The sequence below is a fragment of the Eulemur rufifrons genome, chromosome 9, assembly GCF_041146395.1.
Source record: "Eulemur rufifrons isolate Redbay chromosome 9, OSU_ERuf_1, whole genome shotgun sequence".
NCBI lineage: Eukaryota > Metazoa > Chordata > Mammalia > Primates > Lemuridae > Eulemur > Eulemur rufifrons.
Genome location: NC_090991.1, coordinates 44678239 through 44700080, shown reverse-complemented (window position 1 = coordinate 44700080; position 21842 = coordinate 44678239). Strand labels below are relative to the sequence as shown.

The 21842-nt window shown below is 35.9% G+C and overlaps 1 protein-coding gene across 1 annotated transcript in view; it reads right to left on the bottom strand.

Moving 5' to 3' along the window:
• Positions 1-21842, bottom strand: part of HELZ (helicase with zinc finger) — a 134062-nt gene that overhangs the window by 12328 nt on the left and 99892 nt on the right. The window contains exons 25-31 of the mRNA XM_069482788.1: positions 18837-18888; positions 17856-18046; positions 15575-15782; positions 13107-13186; positions 8278-8848; positions 7648-7882; positions 6314-6830 (exon numbers count right to left, since the gene is read on the bottom strand). Of these exons, the coding sequence (XP_069338889.1) occupies positions 6314-6830; positions 7648-7882; positions 8278-8848; positions 13107-13186; positions 15575-15782; positions 17856-18046; positions 18837-18888 (1854 nt within the window). The remainder of the gene's footprint in view (positions 1-6313; positions 6831-7647; positions 7883-8277; positions 8849-13106; positions 13187-15574; positions 15783-17855; positions 18047-18836; positions 18889-21842) is intronic.

Here is a 21842-nt window from a genome sequence, read left to right as displayed (position 1 = left end):
TGGTTCAAAAGTGTCTTTGTTCAAAAGCCAACACATAGAATAAGAAATATTTCAAAGTAGCTATATCAAAGAAGCATACATGTCATCTCTAAGATGGAGCAAGTAAATGTTGATTTACTGAAAACTGATCAAAAAGAGTGACTTACAAGCATTCCACTTTTATTAGAAAGTCACTGCAATAATAGCACCACTGCAACACAAAAATGTGTAGCTTCATAAACTAATTCTGGGACTTTTACAGAGATGCTTTTAAAAAGAATTTTCCATTTATTACTTATGACACTTTTAATCAAGCTATTCCATTGTGAAACACATTCTAAATGGCAAAAGCTCTGCTTTGTACCAGCATCAGCATCACTGATTCTATCGTAAATAGAAGTTTTTTAAGTTGGCAAAAGTATGCCCATTTAGGAGAAATGAAGATTTGTCTCTCAAAATAAAATGACTGAAATATATAATGGGAAAAAAGGTCCCATTCCTAACTAAAAAACAAAACAAGAAAAAGTCACCCTAAGAGTATCAGAAATACTCAAGACTTAAATGGAGACGCCACATAATTTTGAAGAGGAATGTTCAAAAAACAAACAAGAAGGGGAGGGGGGAATAAGGCAGAGGAGAGAGTGAGGGAGGAAGGAAATAAATTAATTAAAACATTGAAGATGTGCCATTTCCCACATGAGAAGTTTAAAGTATTTGTAAAGACAAAATTTTCCTCAATTTAAACTATACATTTAATGTAATTCAGATAAAAAGCTAAGAAGGATTTGTAGAGGTGGGGGAGGAGGAGGAAAGAGTTCATAAAAGTATTTTAAACTTCTTTAAGTAGGAAAACTATAGAATGACCCTCCTTCCCTGCCCACCCTACCCACCCCCCCTTGTAGAAACTGGAAGGAAAAAAAAATAATAAGGGAGACTTTACACTATTGGGTTAGAATACTACAAAACCTCAAAAATTCAAAGTGTAATTCTGGTATAGAAATACATAGATAAATGAAAAGAAACAAACACAAAGTCCAGAAACAGATCTCAGTATATACTGAAGAACTGCATCTTACTCAGAGGTTAAATTATCAAGTTATCCTAATACACTGAAAATGTCAAAAATCTGCAAAGTGAAAAATCCCATACAGATAAAGATTACCTTTGAAAAATCCTTAATCATGTCAAAATTACCAGAAACCGAACTCATGGAATCTCAGAGGCCAAGAATTAACTCGTATGAGTTCTCTCGGCATTTCATCTTTCACTACCACCCCATCCAACAGCAGTTAGTTGAAATGCAAGTATGATACAGTCCTATTGTAGAGAATTCAGTATTTGATAAGAAAGCTACTTTTACAATGTTTAGTGAAAATGCAATAACTTAATAAAGGCATGAAGACGACAGGCTAAATATTTGAAAAAAAATTAAATCATAACCCCAAACTTACACTGGCATTTAAAATCAAATTGGAATAATTTATCAATCTATTGCCAATCAGGAATGGTCTGCAGGCTGGTCCAGAAGGGGATGGCACTTTTGCCTTTTGTTGTCCTCCTTACCCCACCACACCGGTAAAGTAGTAGAAGCGGGAGAGGATGCAGGCGTGACTGCCAGATCACAGTGCCCCAGCCTCATCCAAGAAGCCTAGGGCCATGACTTTCACTGCACTTGAGGTAAGGAAGGAAAACCCATGGAGTTGAGCCTCAATTATCTAAAAGAGAATACTCCAAAGTAGCAAAAAATGTTAGATAATAGAACCCATTTGAGGTACCTCAACTTAGTAGAAATAAAGGTTTGATGGGGTGACACAGGTGGGCACAGCAATTGGGGGAAAATTTGTTTCAAGTTTCCCCAACGAGTAATTCCTCTTCATTAACTGATCATAACATTCATATCTCTAAGTGCTAGGAAAGGCTAAATGTTTCAGTAGCTATCTGTGTATAGTGAAATTATAAATCACTTCTCTAACTTCTGCATTTTCCATGTGGACCATGTATTTCATTTGTCAAAAGAAAATCAAAACTACTATAAAAAGAAAAAAAACTAGTGAAATATAATATGAAAAACCATCTCCATTCAAGTTAACTGTTAAATTGTCAGGTATTGTCCCACAAGATTAATCTATCAAGGTTTCTGACAATAAAAGAATCCACAGCAGGGAGGGAAATAAGACATTTTCCTGTGTTGTTAATGTTAAAGAAATTATTTTAAAAGGCTAGAAATAAACATCAAGCACATAAAAACTACTCATTCTGTGAGATGATTCATGCAAAATCATTTTGAACATATAAAAGTTACCCTAATACACTGAAAATATCAAAATCTGTAATGTGTTACAAATAATATTCTCCTCATCAAAAGAATTTTTCAGTGTTGTAAGTTAGTCATCATTTGTTGACTCTCATGCATCAAAATAAAGGTGATCAATGTTTTTGCAAAAGTAATTTCACTCTAAGAATACAATGACAATTGAAGGTATTTATTCACACTCTCACAGCTAAACAGAAATATCAAATATTAACAGCACTAGGGTATAAAGAACTTATATTTCAAAATTAAGGACCATTTAAAAAGATCAATGATTAAAGTAGATTATTCAGTATGAAGTATTATTTAGTAAAATATAAAAAATTTTGAAACACAGTTTTCCCCACATATTATGAACTTATTTGGCAAGTTAAATCAAAACATCATGAGTATGATATCAGCAAAAATGGCAAAGTAAGAAACTCCGAAGTCCATCCCTCCATAAAAGCAATGAAAAAATTGGCAAAAAGCTGTCACAATCAACTTTTTGGAAACCTAGAAAACAAAAAGTTTGTAGCAACCAGGAGAACATTTAATCAAGAATTAGGCCAGGAAAAAAAAAAAAAGGCATCCAGATTGGAAAGGAAGAATAAAACTATCTCTACTTGTAGATGTCATTGTCTTCTATATTAAAAAAATCCTAAGATAGCCACAAAAAATCTATTAGAGCTAATGAAGAGTTCAGCAAGGTTGCAGATACACAATTATATTTCTAAACACTAGTAATGAACAATCAAGAAAGCAATTCCATATATGATAATATGAAAAAGAATAAAATACTTAGGAATAAATTTAACAAAAGACTTATACTTGGAAAATTACAAAATGTTGTTAAGAGAAATTTTAAAAGACCTAAATGAACAGAAAGATGTTCCATATTCAGGTACTTGAAGAGTTAATATTGCTAAAATGGCAATACTCCCAAAATTGATCTACAGATTTAAAGCAATTCTTTTTAAAAATCTCAGCTGGTTTTTTTTTACAGAAATTGGCAAACCGATCCTATAACTCATATGGAAATCCAAGGAACTCAGAATAGCCAAAACAATCCTGAAAGAGACGAACAAAGTATAAAGACTCACACTTTCAATTCCAAAACTTAACTACAATGCTATAGTATACAAGATAATGTGGGACTGGCATACAGATAAACATATAGATCAATGGAAGAGAATTAAGAATCCAGAAATAAACCCAACGTCTATGGTCAATTGATTTTTGACAACATTGACAAGATGGTTCAATGGGGAAAGAAGAGTCCTTTCAACAAATGGTGCTGAGAAAACTGGATAGCCACATGCGAAATTTGACACCCACCTCACACAATATAAACAATTAACCCAAAATGGATTAAAAAAATAAAAACTAAGTGTAAAAAATAAAACTATAAAACTCTTGGAAATGCAGAAGTAAATCTTTGTGACCTTGGATTAGGCAACAGTAACGTAGTTATGACACTAAAAGCACAAGTAACCAAAGAAAAAATAAATCATACTTTACCCAGATTTAAAACTTTTGTGCATCAAAGGACACCATTAAGGTGAAAAAACCCAGAGTGAGAGAAATAACTGCAAATCATATATGAGAGTAAGACTCTAGTATACAAAATATATTTTAAAAAACTCTTACAACTCAGTAACAAAAGGACAACCTTTTTCTTTTTAAAATGGCTGCAGCACGTGAATAGACGTTTCCGCAAAGAAGATATACAAATGGCCAATAAACACATGAAAATATACTCAACATCGTTAGTAATTAGGGAAATGTGGATCAAACCCACAATGAGGTATGACTTCACATCCACTAGGATGGCTATAATCTTTAAAAAAAAAAAAAGCGAGTATGTGAGAAACTGGAATCCTCATACATTGCTGGTAGGAATATAAAATGGTGCAGGGAACAGAGGAAAACAGTTGGGCAGTTCCTCAAGATGTTAAACACACAGTCACCATATGACCCAGGAATTTCACTCCAACTGAAAATACACTTTCACACATAAACTTGTTCTAGAAACATTATTCATAACAGACAAATGGAAACAACCCAAATGCCCATCAACTGATGAAGAGATAAACAAATTGTTTATCCATTATTCATTATATAAAAACATATATATAAAACATATATAAAACATATATATTTTATATAATGGAATATTATTCCACCAAAAAAAGGAATGAGATATTGATAAATGCTACAGTGTGGATGCATTTCAAATACCAGATACAAAAGTCCACATAATTTATGATTCCATTTTTATGAAATGTCTCCAAAGAGACAGAAAGTAAATTAGTGGTTGCTGGGGACTAAAAGTGGGGCTCCTGGGGAGTAACTTCTTACTGGTTATGGGGTTTCTTTTAAGGGTGATGAAATATTCTGGAATTAGTGGTGATGGCTGTACAATATTGTGAATATATTAAAATCCACTAAATAGTACACTTTAAAACGGCTAAAATGGTAAATTTTATGTTATGTGAATTTTATCATAAATAGGTAGTAAAAACGTCACTTAACTGAAAATTATATTACTGCTCAGTTGCAATGTGAAATAATGTCAGATGTGTGTCAAATCTTCATAAAAGTAAGGCTCCAAAATTCTAGATCCTCATAATACATATATACCGATACCAATGCATTCATTTATTATGCTCGCAACTTACTTTAGGAGCCTAAAATTGCAATTAAGTTGTTTTAATGACAGTTATTATACAGAATGAGCCAATTAATGAATATTGAAACAATTTGAACAAATTACCTCTAAAACCCTACAAATAAGATAAAGCTGTCCCTATGAAGCCTGACTTTTTTTTTTTTTTTTTAAGACAAAGTCTTGCTCTGTTGCCTAAGCTAGAGTACCGTGGCATCAGCCTAGCTCAGAGCAACCTCAAACTCGTGGGCTCAAGTGATCTTCCTGCCTCAGCCTCCTGAGTAGCTGGGACTACAGATGTGAGCTACCATGCCCAGCTGATTTTTCCTATTTTTAGTAGAGACAGGGTCTCACTCTTTCTCAGGCTGGTCTTGAACTCCTGAGCTCAAGCAATCCTCCCACCTCGGCCTCCCAGAATGCTGGGATTACAAGCGTGAGCCACCACGCCTGGCTGAAACCTGACTTTTAAACAGCATCTATAGCAGAGAATTTATATAAACCCGAATCAATTATTTCTTAGGGCCTTTAGAAATCATTTAGAAACTGCCAAAATAAATCTAACATCAAAAATAGTTTTCATATATTAAAATTAGAAATGTTTATCTTGTTTTAAGAAGACATCTGTAATTGATAAGGATCACAACCAGTGTTACACATTCTTACCTTTAATCACTGCAAACTTAATGGGATCAGCTAGGCATTTTTTATAGTCTACATCAAATGGTATAGTTTTGGAAGTTTTATAACCTAGAATCACTAAGTTTTTCATATCAATAAAGGTCCAAAAAGATGCTCTGTGGAAATATCTAAGAATTTTAAGATAAAAATTCAGTTTACCTGAATCAATTTTAGTTTAGCAGAGTAAACTCTACGTAAACACCTGCAAATTCTCACATCTGGGCATCAGAATCTCACTGTATATCAACGCCAGGATGAGTGACAAGGGAAAGAGCCCAGCACTTGGAACTGGCCACTGGCTGGAAAAGCCAACATCTGTGGAAAGCTCTAGTTAACAAATTCGTAATTAACACATGTAACTTAAAGCAAAAAGATGAATCACTAGCAACCATTTCCTCAGATTAGAAAAGACAAAGCTGCTTGAATAAATAGAGTCCTCAGATGTTCAATATCCCAAACAGCAATAAAAGACTCTTCAGGGGCTTCATGTTACAATGATAGCAACCATTCTACAAAATCTGAAATACCACAATAAGAGGGTAGAAATTAAAATAATTTCTAAGAAAGGATTATCTTTAAAAGACTATTAAATTCAATAAGCTCTGTCTATTCCTATTACCAAATCAATACATATTAATATTTCCCACAATCAACTAATCCCAAAATGAAAAAAGGAAAATAAGAAGAAAGACATTTACCTCTTCTAAGCTAGGGAGCGAAGAAGAAGATACTGTTCGAGATGACAATGGGTGAAATGGCTCTTGACCAATAGCATGTTGATGATTCTGTATTTGTACAAAAGGGTTTTGTGGTGGCCTGTGAGGCAATGGAGGTAGGCCATAGGGAAAGCCAGGCCCCATTAGGTGATTCTGTTGCAAGTTAGCAAAAGTCCATGCTCCATCAGGTGCCAGGTATTTCAGGGGAGGAGGGGCAAGGTGTTCAGATGGCAACGAGAAAGGAGAGCTGAATATCTGGGGTGGGAGGCGCTGTGGAAATGCTGGGTTGTTGGTTACTTCAATGTCTCTGCTGTTGTCATTAAAGTTAGAAAAGTGGCTACTGTGGTCTGTACCGGATGGGGGAGACGGGATTGCTGGTGGGCTCCTAGTCTGCACTTGTCTGTATTGCAAAAGTCTTGATTGAGGTGGTGGCATTTCAGCTAGTTCCCGTGTTTCACTTTGATCACGATGAGATAGTTCTCTGAGTAAGTCTTGAAACCTACATGAAAATGATGAAATATGAGGAAAAAAACAAAAGAAAGGCTCCATCACATTAAGGAGAGCTTAGCCAACTACACATGTGATTTCTGCAAAAAAAATCATAATACTAATAAGAACTAGCATTAATTAATCTCAAATGTAAGTGTTAACATTTAATAGATGCTGAATCGAAGACATTAAATATCCTAAATCACCTGATTTCTTCTTTTCCCCTTTGTATTAAAAACACCTGTCTTTGTCTCTGCACTCCTTTGAAAACTGGAAGTTTAAAAAGGTCACCATGATGGTGGACCTTATTCAGAAAGGATTAGGAAACATTTCATGGTATTCACATGACACTGGCCATAAAAACTAGCTTAGAGTTAGGACCACACACTCACAAGTAGCTGTAATTATAAGAAGGCAGAATTCTGTGCAACTAGAAAAAAAATTAATGATAAATCTATAATTTTTAACTTTTAATCACTAGCTTACTTTTGTCCTTATTCATCCTTTATAATTATTATTACTAAATATGAACAAAACACCCATAGTGAAGCTATGATTCTCTTGCAGAAGAGATCACAAAGCAAGAGGCCAAGTTAATTTACAAACCAAAGTAGATCATCCATGCCTAGATTTGTACAAGAGTTACTTCTAAACAAATTCTCTGTATTTTAGAGTAAATCAAGGAAACTTCGTAGCATGGGCCTGGAAGGCCTCTATCTAATTTCTTAGAGGCAATATTCCAACTTGAAGCTAAAAGGACTACCTTCAAGGAAAAAAAAATAGTGTGGGGTCATGTTCTAGAGGCCATTTTCAGTCTGCTGGAATACCTTGAATATGTTGTTTCTGCTTCATCTTCGGCATTGCTGGTGAGCTTCCAGTCTGCCCTCACTGGTGGCTGATGTAACCCAAGGGGTGGCTGAGGAAGATGCTGGAGGTGGGGGTGGTGATGGTGCGGGTAAGGAATACTGCCCTGACTGAGATAGGCGTGATGTTCGTTCCACTGCTGTAACCGTGCTTGCTGCTGCCTTAATGATTCCAGAGCTACACTCCCATGTATACGATCTGCAAAAATATTTGTGAAAAATTTAAGTTTTTATGCATTTGGGGCTTTAAGTTAATTTTTCCAAGAGTTTTTACAAACAGATTTTCTCCACAAAGACATAGAAATAGCTACAATCTGGTTTTGGTAGAAAGTAAATATTCTCTAAATTTGCCAAAAGCCAGAGTTGTGATAATAATTATTCTTATATACATAATGATGAACCTGACATCAACTGAATACTTCCTATTATACAGCATTTGGAACTGGAATCGGATTATTACACTACATGGTTGATTTTTGCTGGCATTATTTGAAGAAATGAATAAATTCTGACCCAAATTAATATTGTGTAATACATGTCATTTTAAGTAAATAATCTGAATTTTTCACATCTAGCAGTAATAGGAAAACTTACCTAAAGCCTCCCCTATAGGTAATCCTGGTGGGTTCTCATCAATGAAGTTATTCAGATGTGAAGGAAGAATGGGGCCGGGCTGTGCAATGGCTCTCAGAGGGCTGTGGCCTTCCTGCAGCATGGGAGGGGGCTGCTGCTCGGGAATCACAGCCTCTGCAGGAGGAGACTGTGGTCGATGAGAAACTGCATTATTAAAAAAAGCGCTGTTGGGCCCTGCCTGATATGCAGGGGAAAGCTGAGGTGGCGGCTGCGGAGGCTGCTGGCTCAGCTGGTTCTGCTGCTGGACTACCTGATTTGGTTGAGGTGGCATTTGATTTGGTTGTTCAGGCAAATTAGTCTGCTGCTGATTTAACAAGGTGTGCTGCTGCGGCATTGGGAACGGTGGTCTTGGTAGCTGGGGAAGGGGATGGAAATGGCGATTAGGGATTGCATACTGTGCATGGGGAGCAGGGAGGGGAAGATTTATGTGTCTTGGGTTGAGATTATCTTTGCGAGGAAATTTGGTATTGGGATAAATAACACCAGGACGTGATTCAGGGCTTCTGTTCTGTGGATTTGATTCCAAATCAACCTAGAAAACAATAAGAAGGCTTTTTTAACTGCAGAAAGTCTGAGTTCAGTGGCTCTCCACCTTTTCCCAACCCTAACACATCTAAAGGATAGGATACGTTCTTATCAGTAATAGCAGGAGTGCTGGGTGCCCACTCATTCACTGTCTCTCAATCAAATAAGGGAATATTTTTTAAATTAAAAAAGATGACACAGAAAAAAACCAGCATATTAAATTTCAGTCATTATTAAATTTGAGTGGATTATTACCATATCCACTTTAATTCCTTTAAGAACATTATTTCTAATTTCACACTTTCTTCCTTAGAAATATAGCCATTTATTTCCTTCTGACATAAATCATTAAAATGTGTTCTTTCCTTCTGATTTTATTGTTTTTATACATCTAAAACTATTTTCTCAAACTTATCTATATTAACAAAAAGATGTGTCTCTATTAAAACAACTTTGAAATGAACAAACAAACTACACTATATCACCTTTGTATAACCTGTTTGGTTGTCAGTTTGTGCCATTACATATTGACATTCTTTCCTTTAACATTTATTGTGATCCTGCCAAGGACATTGTGCCTGGTGCTGATGATTAAAAAAGCAATAAGAAGACTTGGCCTGTACCTTCAAGAGCCTAGAGAGTGGTCTGCAAACTATGGCCGCCGATACCATTTCCAACCCACCAGATAAAAAATAAAAATTTTTTTAAATATAGTTCTCTCATAACACAGCCACACTCACTCGTTTACATATTGTCTATGGCTACTTTGCACTACAATGACAGAGTTGAACAGTTGTGACAAAGACCATATGGTCTACAAATCCTAAAATTTACTAACTGGCTCTTTACAGAAAAACTTACTAACGCCTGGCTTAGAGTCTAGTAGGAGATATCAACATGCAAACATATAATTAGAGGTACTATAAGAGGATACAATCGCAGTGCCTGAGAAAATTAAAGAGGCCTCACGAAGGCTATGGCATTTGAGTTGAATCTTACAGAAAGAGCTAGAATATTCCAGGGAGGGAAGGACATTCCAGGTAAATGTACACAGTTTATGCAAAGGTTGGGAGAGGTGCAAAGTATGGCAGATTTGGGGAGCACGAGAAGTTTTGTAAACACAGAGCTATAACTTCACTTGTTTATATGTTAGTTTTCCCTTCTCTACATAAGACGAAACTACAAGAGCCCAATTACACAAAACCCTGAATGATAATAATACTGAGTATAACCACTGTTTTTAATTCCGTAAACGGTGGTAAACTACCAAAGGTTTTTAAGCTAGGGAGTGTTGTCATCCTTCTAAAACGTAAGTTTGATCTTAAGTGATGCAAATGTGAAAAATGAAATATAAGGTAGGAAGAAGCAATTTTTCTTTCCAGCTCTGTCAAAACACTCATTTGACCTGCTGTGGCATCTCAATCTCCTCACAAATTTCAATGTTGAAACAGTCACTGAGGATTGCAGAGTACTTGCCTCACCCAAGGCTCTCAAGTTAGCCATGGAACTCACCACTCCCCCAAAAACAAACAAGTAGCTTGTTCCTGAAGCACTTGGGGTACAACTGGTGACCAAGTTGTTGCAACAAATGGCTATGATATCAGTTATTCCCCAAGTGCATCCTCATCTCTAATCACCTAGCTCAAATGGACTGCCAGTAAATTTGGGCAATTTCAGGCCTTTAAGATTACTGGGTGTATATAAATTATCTAAGAAAAGAAGCAAGAAGGATGACAACTGCATCCAAGTTTTCCCAAGCAGCTGCAATGCCTGCTCTTCAGATGCCTCAGAACCTGATGAAGGTTCTTTATAAACAAATATTTTCACCATAAATCTCCATCTTTTTAATGATTGAAGTTACATTCATCTGGGATATACTTTTTTCCAGAAGATAATGTCAATATGCACACTCTGATCACATGAGGAACACCATGATTAGATGTCAAGGTTGTTTGTGCAGAGACTCAAAAAAATAAAAATTAAAAAAAAACAAAAACAAAAACAAAAATATAGCAAAGAAACCTAGCTTCCATCCCTGTCCCTTCCATCTTATTCCCTCCCTCCCCCCATAAATAAATTTAAAACATTTTATGGTTTATCTACTTAAAAATATAAACAAATGTTGTTATGTGTATACATACTTCATTTTGAGATAAATAGTAGTATACAATAAAAAAACTTGTTTGTGAATACACTGTCATCTTAATTGTCTCCATCATTTCTGACTTTGACATAGGAAGCTAGGTCTGTGTCTTAGAAATTTAGATCAAGACTGTGCTACTCTATGATACTACAATGTGCTCGCAAAGCAGGACAGAGGACTGCAAGGTCTGAAGAAACCTGTGTTTACTATTATCAGAATTAAGTCAGAATTAGATTCTCTTCTATCATCATTTTTCTCTTAATACTGAGTCAAAGAGAGTTAGGAGTTCTTCTTTCTTCATTTTTCCTGGGGTTCAAGACAAAGCATCAGGGTGGGAAAGAAATGAAACACGCTTTTCAGATTGCCAAGTCCTTTAACAGAGAAGAATCATAACAGAAATTTAAAAACAGGGACATGAGGGACACTTAGCTATCTTGGCCTCAGTTGCTCCGATAGCACCTAAGACTCCTGTGATTGGTTTTGTCCCAAGCTGCCTGCCTCTGACTGCGTTTGCTGCTGGTGCTGGAGCCCAATCCTGACGTGCCATTGGTTCCCTCCCTGCACCCCTTCCCAAGCACGCACCACTCCCTTCACTGCAGGTCCCCTCTTATCTACCGAGAGGTGGCCTCATTCATACTGCAGCTCCTCCGGTGGGTACTGAATCCTTCCAGATGTAGAAACTGAGTCAGAGATGCTTATGGAACATAAGTAACTGCATATAGAGAATAACAGTTGCTTAAAGCTAGGCTGAGTTTGGAGATACAGATTTGGAAGTCATTATCATGAAGTGGGTAGTTAAAATCATGGATCGGACTTACTTATAATAAAAAACCATAGAATGCAAAGAGAAGTGGGACAGTGGCAGAACTCTGGGAAATCCCAACTTAAGGACTAAGGACAGATGAGGAAGAGGAATTTATAAAAGAGACAGGTGGTCATTTTATAGAGAGTTGTGAAAAGTAGAAATATATCAAAGAAACCAAAAGAAATAAGATGGTCAAAGACAGAAGTAGAATATAGTGCCAAATACCAAAAAAAGTCAAGACTACCTTTGAAGTGTGTTCATAAGATGTGGTCATGTGGAACTCAACATTTTCAGGGAAACGCTGAGGCCTACTACCATGTGTGTTAAGGAACAAACAAGAGATGAGGGAGAAAGGAGATACTAGACAGTAGCTGTAAAGGAGATGAAGGTGAATGAAAGTCTCTTTTTAAAAAAGTCTATCTATTAATTTACTTACTTTAGGACAGAAGAGATAAATATCTTATAGGCTAAGGAGGAAGAACCAGTAGCTGGAAAGGATCTACAGATAAATGAGGGGAAGGGACAAGGTCTATGAGGTGACCAGAAGAGGAGAAATTAGTCTTCATAGGAACTCTTCCTCAGAGACTGCTGGTAAGAAAATAAGGATAATCAAGGCTATAGAAAAAGTGATAAACTTAAGGTTATACATGAACAGGATAAAATCCTATGACGTAAGTCTAAGGCAAAGTCACCTCCTGATATTAACAGTAATTGAAGGTGGAAGATGATCAACTTGAGAAGAGCCACTGGAAAAACTGGGCAAGAGGGGACAGGTACATGTGAAAGAAATGCAGGAAAGCCCCTGCGTTCCACTGAGATGAGAAAACCTGAATTTCCAGTGGCACTGATTCAGCCAACGACTTGGTTTCCTCTAACTGGTTCACAAGTGCATGGAAGCACAGAAAGTAGGTGAATGGACAGATAATGAGTTAAGGATTTACGCAGAGGTGTGATGAGAGAATAAGGTGAGGGACTTGAGGCAGTTAAGCCTTCCTTCTTCACTGTAACAGTCCTTCCCAGTCTGAGACAGTTTTCAATGACACATTTATAGCTCTGTCTTCATTTACTACCTTATCATGGAGAGTCTCTAAATTCAAGTCTATCGCTAACTAATAGAATGTGAGAAGGGTATACTGATAAATGCAATAACACAGCCAAAGAGAAGGTGAGGGAGAGGGCAACATGACCCACTAGACAATAAACATAACACATTAATGTGAAAAGAGAATACTTTTTCTTTAAAACATCAAGATTCCAAGATGATCAATCCGACTCAGTCCACTAGAACGACGCATTCACTAAATGTAAGCAGCGTACCTGTTTTGGTTCTGTAGGCTTTTTCTCTGGTGTTCGAATCTTATTAATTTCAGGTCCAGGATTATTTGTATCACTTTTACCTAAGAAAATATTTAAAAATCCTTATAAGGTTTCTCCAGTGGATACGACATTTCCAATGACTATTCAATATTAGACAAAGAAGCAGAATACTTTAAACATTTTTCAACCATTACTATTGATTTATATTACTACTTGGGTTTTGTTCTTAAATTTTCAGAGTTGTAGTTTCTCTGCAAGTAAGAAAATTTATAAATGAAGCAAACCTCATTGACAAGGGAAAGCATAATAAGGGAATAATGTTAAAACATCAAATAATCCCAAAGGAAATTGCCCAATCTCCAGGAGTTTGCAGCTTCATTGTCTTAAACTAGACATATTAAAGGCCTTGGCATTCTTGCCTATTTATGAAGGCTTAATTCATTGGTCATTTACAAATGCAATTAAGCGAAAATCCAAATAATGTGTCAGTCTAATTTAGTAAAGAAATCTAAACATAATAAAGATATTTGGAAAGCAATGTAGTCATACTGTTTAAAAGTAATAGAGATCAAACTAAATAGATGTAGGTATAATTAGTACAGGAAGCAAAATTAAGGTTTAAAAAAAAAGCACAGTTGTAATAGACAAATAATTTCACACATGTGAAAGGCTTTTAATCTACATGAATTAACTATTGGATAGTTTAATTCCTTGAAGGAATTCTTGATTTCGGTTCTTGTTCAAAAACATTCTTTTAGGAATGCCACTGGAACTTTATAAAACGAACTATCATGCCAAAATAGCCTTACCAATAAACTTTAAGAAATGAAAACTACAATGTCTGAAATGAAAAATACACTGGATGGAATTAGCAGAATACACATTGCAGAAGAAAAACCTGGAAAACTTGGAAGGCACAGCAATAGAACCTACCTGAAAGGAAACATGTAGAGGAAAAAATAATAATTTAAAAAAAAAAACAAGCATCCACAAACTGCCTGGGCAGGAGACACGTCTGTAATCCTAGCACTTTGGGAGGCCAAGGTGGGAAGATCTCTTGAGGCCAAGAGTTGAAGATCAGCCTGAGAAACATAGCAAGACCCCATCTCTACAAAAAATTTAAAAATAGCAGGGCATGGTGGTATACACCTGTTGTCCCAACTTGAGAGGGTGAGACAGGAGGATTGCTTACTCCAGCCCAGGAGTTTGAGGGCTGCAGTGAGCTATGATGATGCCACTGCACTCTAGCCCAGGCAACAGAGTAAGACACTGTCTAAATTAAAAAAAAAAAAAAAGCAACCAAAAACTGTGGGAAACCTTTAAGCATCTTAATATATGAGTAGTTAGAATGCCTGAAGAAGAGGGGTGGGGGTGAGACCAAAAAAAAAAAAATCTGAAAACATATAAAGGTTGAAAATTTCCAAGCTTGATGAAAACTATAAACCCAAAGATTTGAAAAGCACAATAAACCCCAAACACAAGAAACATGAAGAACACTACACCAAGGCATACCATAATCAAGTTGTTAAAACCAATATAAAAAGAAAATTTTGGCCAGGTGCGGTGGCTCATGCCTGTAATCCTAGCACTTTGTGAGGCTGAGGTACGAGGAGGATCTCTTGAGGCCAGGAGTTTGAGACCAGCCTGAAAACAAATGAGACCCCATCTCTACAAAAAATAGAAAAATTAACTGGGCACGGTGGTATGTGCCTGTAGTCCCAGCTGCTGAGATAGGAGGATCACTTGAGACCAGGAGTTTGAGGTTGCAGTGAGCTATGACGCCACTGTACTCTAGATCAGGTGACAGAGTGAGACTTTGTCTAAAAAAAAGAAAATCTTTAAAGCAGCTGGAGGAAAAAATACATGTTACATATAGAAAAACAAAGATAAGGATGACATCGGATTTCTCATTGGAAACAAAGCAAGTGAGTAAATTAAATAGAAGAACATCAGCACAGTAATAAATAAAAAACTACCAACTAAGAATTCCATGCCCTACAAAAATATCTTTTAAAAATGAAAGTGAAATAAAGATATTTTTAGGCACATAAAAGTTGAAAGAATTCATCATTAGCAGACCTGCACTAAGGAATGTTAAAAGAAGTCCTTCAGGCATAAGGAAAATTATATCAGATGGAAACATGGATATGCAGAAAGAAAGAAAGATTACTAGAAATGGTAACTACATGATAAATATATAAGATTATTTGTCTTTTGATTTACAACTCTTTTACTTTGTTCACTTAGCTTAATGCTTTTGATACTCCTTCAGGTTGTATGTATCAGTTTGTTCCTTTTTATTCTTGATTAATATTCCATTATGTGGATACACCACTATGTGTTTATTTTTCAATTGATATGCACATTAGTTATATCTAAATTTTGGCTTTTTTGAATAACACTGCTATGAACATATGTTTTATTTCTCTTGGGTAAATACCTAGGAGTGAGATTGCAATGCAACTCACCATTTCGATTTTGTTCATGTTGATCCTTCTCCTGATGCGGATTTTGTGGCTGCCCTAGGCTGACAGGCGGATGATGCCCAAGGCCATAGGGTATAGGAGATCCCCGTCCATGTGTCTGTAATAGGTTCATATTATAGGCCATCGCTGCCTGATGTGTAATAATTCGAGGATCAACTGCAAACCTACCCTGGTATCCTGTCCATGGTACCTAGGTTATCACAAGAAATAAAATAATTACATTAACTATGTTTTGGAAGGCAAACTGTTATAGTGCTGTTGATTAGGAAAAAGCAAACATGCACACAGAGATGTTAATTTTATCAAAATGAATAACTACAAAGTTGATGCTAATAGTGCAACTGGCAGATATTGCTGTCTCAACTGGCCAAAAAAATAGCTCCCTGAATCTTTAGTATGTAAGGGAAAATGGATCGTTTTTCAGGTTAGAAAAAAACAAAGAGCTTAACTATTCCTTGAGGCATTAAATCATTTTGTAGTTTTTAATCATTTCCCCTCAATGTGAATGTATATATGCCACAGATTACCATAAAAATTGTCTTTTTAAGTCATAGCTGCATAGTTACTTGCGCAGTTTAATAGACTGAATAAGAAAACAGGGCGAAAAGTTAAGAAAGAATTTAGCCTCAAAAACTAGGTATCCCAACTTAATATGAATAAGCAAATCATTTAATGTTCATTTATTATAGATAAAATTCAAACATGTCATTACTTTAATTGGTGCTTTAAGATTAATTCAATTCTACCTTAAAACACAGAAACAGAAAACTTGTGTAGGTGTGCCCAGATATGTAATCTCTCATATTAACATAAAAGGAATAAACACAATGACATCTGAGCTACTTGCACTATCATTTTATCTCGATATAACTATTAAATTCAGACTCAAAGAAATCTTATAAAGTAAAAGCCCCTTTGACCTAGTTAAGTGAAATATAATAACCTAAGGGACTTACTATTTAAAGCAGATGATGTATAATGTTGTCAGGCAGTCTGGGAAGAAATAACTCAGCTAAAATCTAAGGTCTAAAGTCATGGGGAGTGAGCAGGAATTACATATTTCTTACTGACAGTCATTCCCCCTGGCTGCCATGATTGTTGACTATCATGACCAACATGGCTGAGAGATGTTGGCAGCTAAGCATTTTTCCATTTTGAGGTGTGGGCAGGGGTGCCAAAGATCTGTGGCCATGATCACCTCTGCCTAAAATTACAGTATTTGCCTTAAATGAATGAAATTATTTCCTAGGATAAAACTCCTGGATTGGAAATATTCGTATATCAGCAAATTAACAAAATATTAAAAAATCTTAAAGGAAATAAAAAATGAGTTTATATATTAATACAAGATGGAAGCCTTCTAAAAATCTACAGTCTTAGAAAGGACTCAGCATTGTTTTTAAGTAGCAGTAAGATTTCTTAAGGCATGATATTTCTCTGATAAATTTAGATCCCAGAGAACTAGACTAAGCCAAGCCTCTTCGCCTCCTCTAATCAACTGTATTTCTTGGAAAGAGTTTGGGACTTATGCAAAAATAAAAAGTAAAAGATAAAATAAAAACATCACTTTACAAAATGAGAGATCAATTTACTAGCTCTGTTAACTATTAGCCCAATTTTCCTCAGTAAAACATTTTAGAATATCAAGGGCCAGGCAGGGTGGCTCATGTTTGTAATTCTAGCACTTTGGGAGGCTGAAGCAGGAGGATTGCTTAAGGTCAGGAGTTGAAGGCCAGCCTGAGCAAGAGTGAGACCCCATCTCTACTTTTCTATTTTCTAAAAATAAAAAAATTAGCTGGGCATGGTGGCAGGCACCTGTAGTCCCAGCTACTCAGGAGGCTGAGGCAGGAGGATTGCTTGAGCCCAGGAGTTTGAGGTTGCAGAGCTATGATGATGCCACTGCACTCTAGTCAGGGTGACAGAGTGAGACCCTGTCCCTATCTCAAAAAAAAAAGAAAAAAGAAGAAGAAGAAGAAAAAGAAGAAGAAGAATACAAGGCTTCTAAATCTCTAATTTATAGTTTTCTTCATAGTTACTGATAATCTAGTAACAAATTGTAAGCAATAATTCATACTTCTTTGGTTATTTCAAATTTGAAGGTTAAAGATAAGAGTTGCTTTCAAAGGAGCTTATGGACATTGAAAAGTTAAAAAAAATAGAGAGAGAGAGAGAGAGGTTGGTAGAATACTATTTGGAATTGTCATCAATTTAGTGAAGCCTATTTTAGTTTATTTAACAGAAAGTATCTCAAATGTCCACTTACAGGTAAAGGCACCGACATAACTACATTCCCTCCATAGACAGCAGGTACATAAAGAATACTTGTCCCAGTATGAGGATCTATTCTTTGAACGGGGCTTGGAGATTTTCCCAAATTTGGGTGAGGTCCAAGAGGGGGTGGAGGAGTATATGCTCTAATAGGATTGCCAATAAGTACGGAAGGATTGGGCTGAACTGAAAAATAAACAGAAAAAGGATGCACTCAGTAGCTGCACATACTCACCTAGACAACAATAATTTAAATCATCCTACAGCAAAATATATTTCCCAGGTTTGCCATAAGATATCTTATAATCAAAGAATTATCAGTATAGAAGAGTAAAGCGTATTTTAAAAACATAACTATTTTACAATGTCCCTAAAATTAACTTGAGCTATACAAAGTTTTCCTTTCATAAACCAGCATGATTGTAAAATATCTTCTGAGGAGCTGGAAATGTGTCTTTCAATAGAGAAAACCATGCACACACTCTCAGTAAGAAGTCTTCTAAGACTTAGAAAACATATACAATTCTTCAGAATAAAGTTTTGACCTGCCATTGTAACATAGCCACTAAACAATGAAGGTTAAGCAATTATTATTTTAAAAGCATAATTCTGCAACATCTAAAACCATTTAAATAAACTTAGTCTTGAAACCTGTATAACCCGAAATTTGTAGGATATAAATGTTTTCTAAAAACTTACATTGCATAAATTTGCTTAAATGTTTTTCCTCAAAACCTCAGGATATGTACATTGATGCCTACAAAATCATCCCTTTTCAGAAATGATGTATCAATGCATCGACAAGACCAGATGTGTTGAATAAAAGAATTAATTGAGGTTCCAAAGTGACTGCCTCTGTGTTTGTGCATGTGAGAGAGACTATTATCTCCTTAGCCTCCTCTTTCCATGGTGAAATTTGGGGTAAATTCTTTACATCATAAAAGCAAGTTTTGATAGGGTTAATTTGTCCACTTACCAATTCCATCACTCTGAAAATGATCATTCTGGGTATGATGGAGGCTTTTCCCCTTTAAAGAAAAATACAAATGTATAACAATTTAAATATGTTTAATATAGAAAACAATAATCATTTTCCTAATCATATGCAAATTAAATGTATACATCAACAATTGAAATTTAAAAACTGAGTCTGTAATTAACAACTATTAGTCTGCTTTGAGTCAACTTTCTTTTTAAACATTAGGTCATGGCCATCTCAATACCGCTGGGCCTCAAGTTTTCTCAGTTTCAAATTAAGAGTATCTAAAATTTCTTTTTTTAAATGAATTTTTTTATGAAAAGAAATATGCAATCAACATGACTGAAAACTAAATTCTATTCCTTTGCAGTTTCTTTACAAATTTTCTAAGAATTAAATGACAAAACACAAAAGTTGTTTTTCAAAGGAAAAATGTCACTCTTCAATTCTTGAGGATGAGAACCTTTTAAACATAGTTTGGAATTTATGGTATTTTGAGTAGAATTCATAGTATATTAACATATAAAATTTACTAAAAAACAACAGGAAAAGAGGCATTGCCATAATTTGCTTGAAAGAGAATCGGGCTAACTGCTAAATAGCAATATGGCAATATATATCAAGAGCATTAAAAATGTACATACTTTAACCCAGTGATTGCACTTCTGGGAATTTATCCAAATGTAGTAATTATGGATTTGCACACAGGTGTCCATCGCAGCATGGTTTACATGCATACTGTTAACAATGTAAATGTCCATCAACGGAGGATTTATTAAATAAGCAACGACGAATTCATATAACAGTATATTAGTCTACCACTCAAAATGATGACATTTGGGCAAAAGCAATATTTTAAGAGACAATGGTTCTGAATTTCTGGACTTTAGAAAAAATTCTTTCTCTTCCCTTTGACTAAATGTAACACATATCAAGCCACCTGAGGAAAAGTAGCACATTAGGCAACTTACCTCTAGACACACAGACATTTGTTATTTGTACCTTGTGTCTGCAAACTAAAGAGGAGGTTATGTCTACAGCAGGAAGAAAAATCCAATCTTGACCAAAGCAAAACTACAATGATGTTTCATTTATCTACTTTTTTAACTATCAGAAACATCAAATATTCAGATCAGCAGTAAACGCTGAAGGTTTACTGGTTATGACTGGGCAAGGGCACTAGGATCTAACTCTTGAAGTGAGAAAAAGTAGCCAAAAAAGGATCATAGTTGGTCCATTAACCAAAAGAGAAAAAATGTTCACAGGGATTGGTACCAGCTACAAAAAAACAAAATTCTGAGGATTAGAGAAGTGATAAGAAAAGCAGGCAGAAAAAAAGGAGAAAAGTGAAAAGGAGAAAATGGCAAACATGCAGATGGCAGAAGGAGGGGGAAGATCAGAAGCATAAGCAATTAGAAGCGACAACCAGAGAAACCACTGGCACACACACTGACAGAAGAAAGGACAGCCAGTGACACAAACAGAAGATAAGATGGTTCCAAGAGGGTGACAAACCATTTCGATTTCTTAGCCTCCAAACCCATCTTTGTTAACTTGCTAATGACCCATCAACCAGGGATGATTGTAGAGCATGTGGAGAAAGCAGCAATTTAGTCAGAGTGTAGTGTAGAATGGCCCTCTGAAAGATGTCCATGCCCCAATCCCTGGATCTTGTGACTATGTCATGTTATGTGGTAAAAGGGGCTCTGCAAATATAATTAAACTTATGAATTTAAAATAGGGAGATTATCCTGGATTATCTGGGTGAGCACAGTCTAATCACGTGAGCCCTAAAAGCAGAGAGATTTCTCTGGCTGGAGTCAGAGAGATGCAGCAGAAGAGGAATTAAGAGGGATTCTGAGGAAGAGAAGGATTCAATGCACCATTGCTGGCTTTGAGATGTTGGGAACACATTCAAGAACTAATGAGAGGCTTCTCGAAGCTAAGTATGACTCCTTGGTGACAGCCAGCAAGGAAACAAGGACATCAGTCCTACAACCACAGGGAGCTAGTTTCTACCAACAACCCGCATGAGCCTGGAAGCAGATTCTTCCCAGAGCCTCCAGGTCAGAGCCCAGTCAGTCAGCACCTTGATGCAGCCTTGTGGAATCCAGAGCAGAGAACCCAACCAGGCCAACCCAGACATCTGACCCTCAGAACTGTGACATAATAAATAAATTTGTGTTGTTTTTAAGCCTCTACATTTGTGCTAATTCATTACAGCAGTAATAGGAAACAAATACAAAGAGTAACCACAGTCCAGGGTAATCCTATGATGTAAAACAGGAAGCATGCTAGACAACATACATTAGCACTGTAGGGGCTTGTGGCATTCTAAATCAGCGGTTCCCAACCTTTTTGGCACCAGCGACCGTTTTCATGGAAGACAATTTTTCCATGGACCAGGAGGATGGTTTCAGGATGATTCAAGCGCATTATATTTATCGTGCACTTTATTCTTATTATTATTATATTGTACTATATAATGAAATAATTATACAACTCACCATAGGTTGGGGAACCCTGTTCTAAATGAAAAAAAGCAAACTGGGGCCTATCCCGTAAAAAGACAGTAGCATGTCCACAAGTATAACTCAGCACTCTACGTGGTTCAATTATAGGATACAGTCCTTTAGCACACTGTATTTTGACTTAGCAAGTAACTATAGAACAGTAAATTTACTTGGTTTATATGAAATACACAGTGTTTGGTAGCTTATAAACAAAATAATAATAATAAAAGCTAGAGCTAACAATATATAAAAGTCATTCCATAATATTAATAATAATTCCGAACTAATTTCATTCTGCCAATAAGTCTCAGAAAGTAGCATACCTTTGGTAGGATGCTAATTAATGCCATGATTTTTATAAGCAAATGTAGTTCATAACATCTACCATTTATTCATTCAAATATTTACTTTTTCGTTCACTCATCCATTTTTTCCCATTTATTCATTCAACAAATATTTACTGAGGGCCCACCATATGTCCACACTGGCT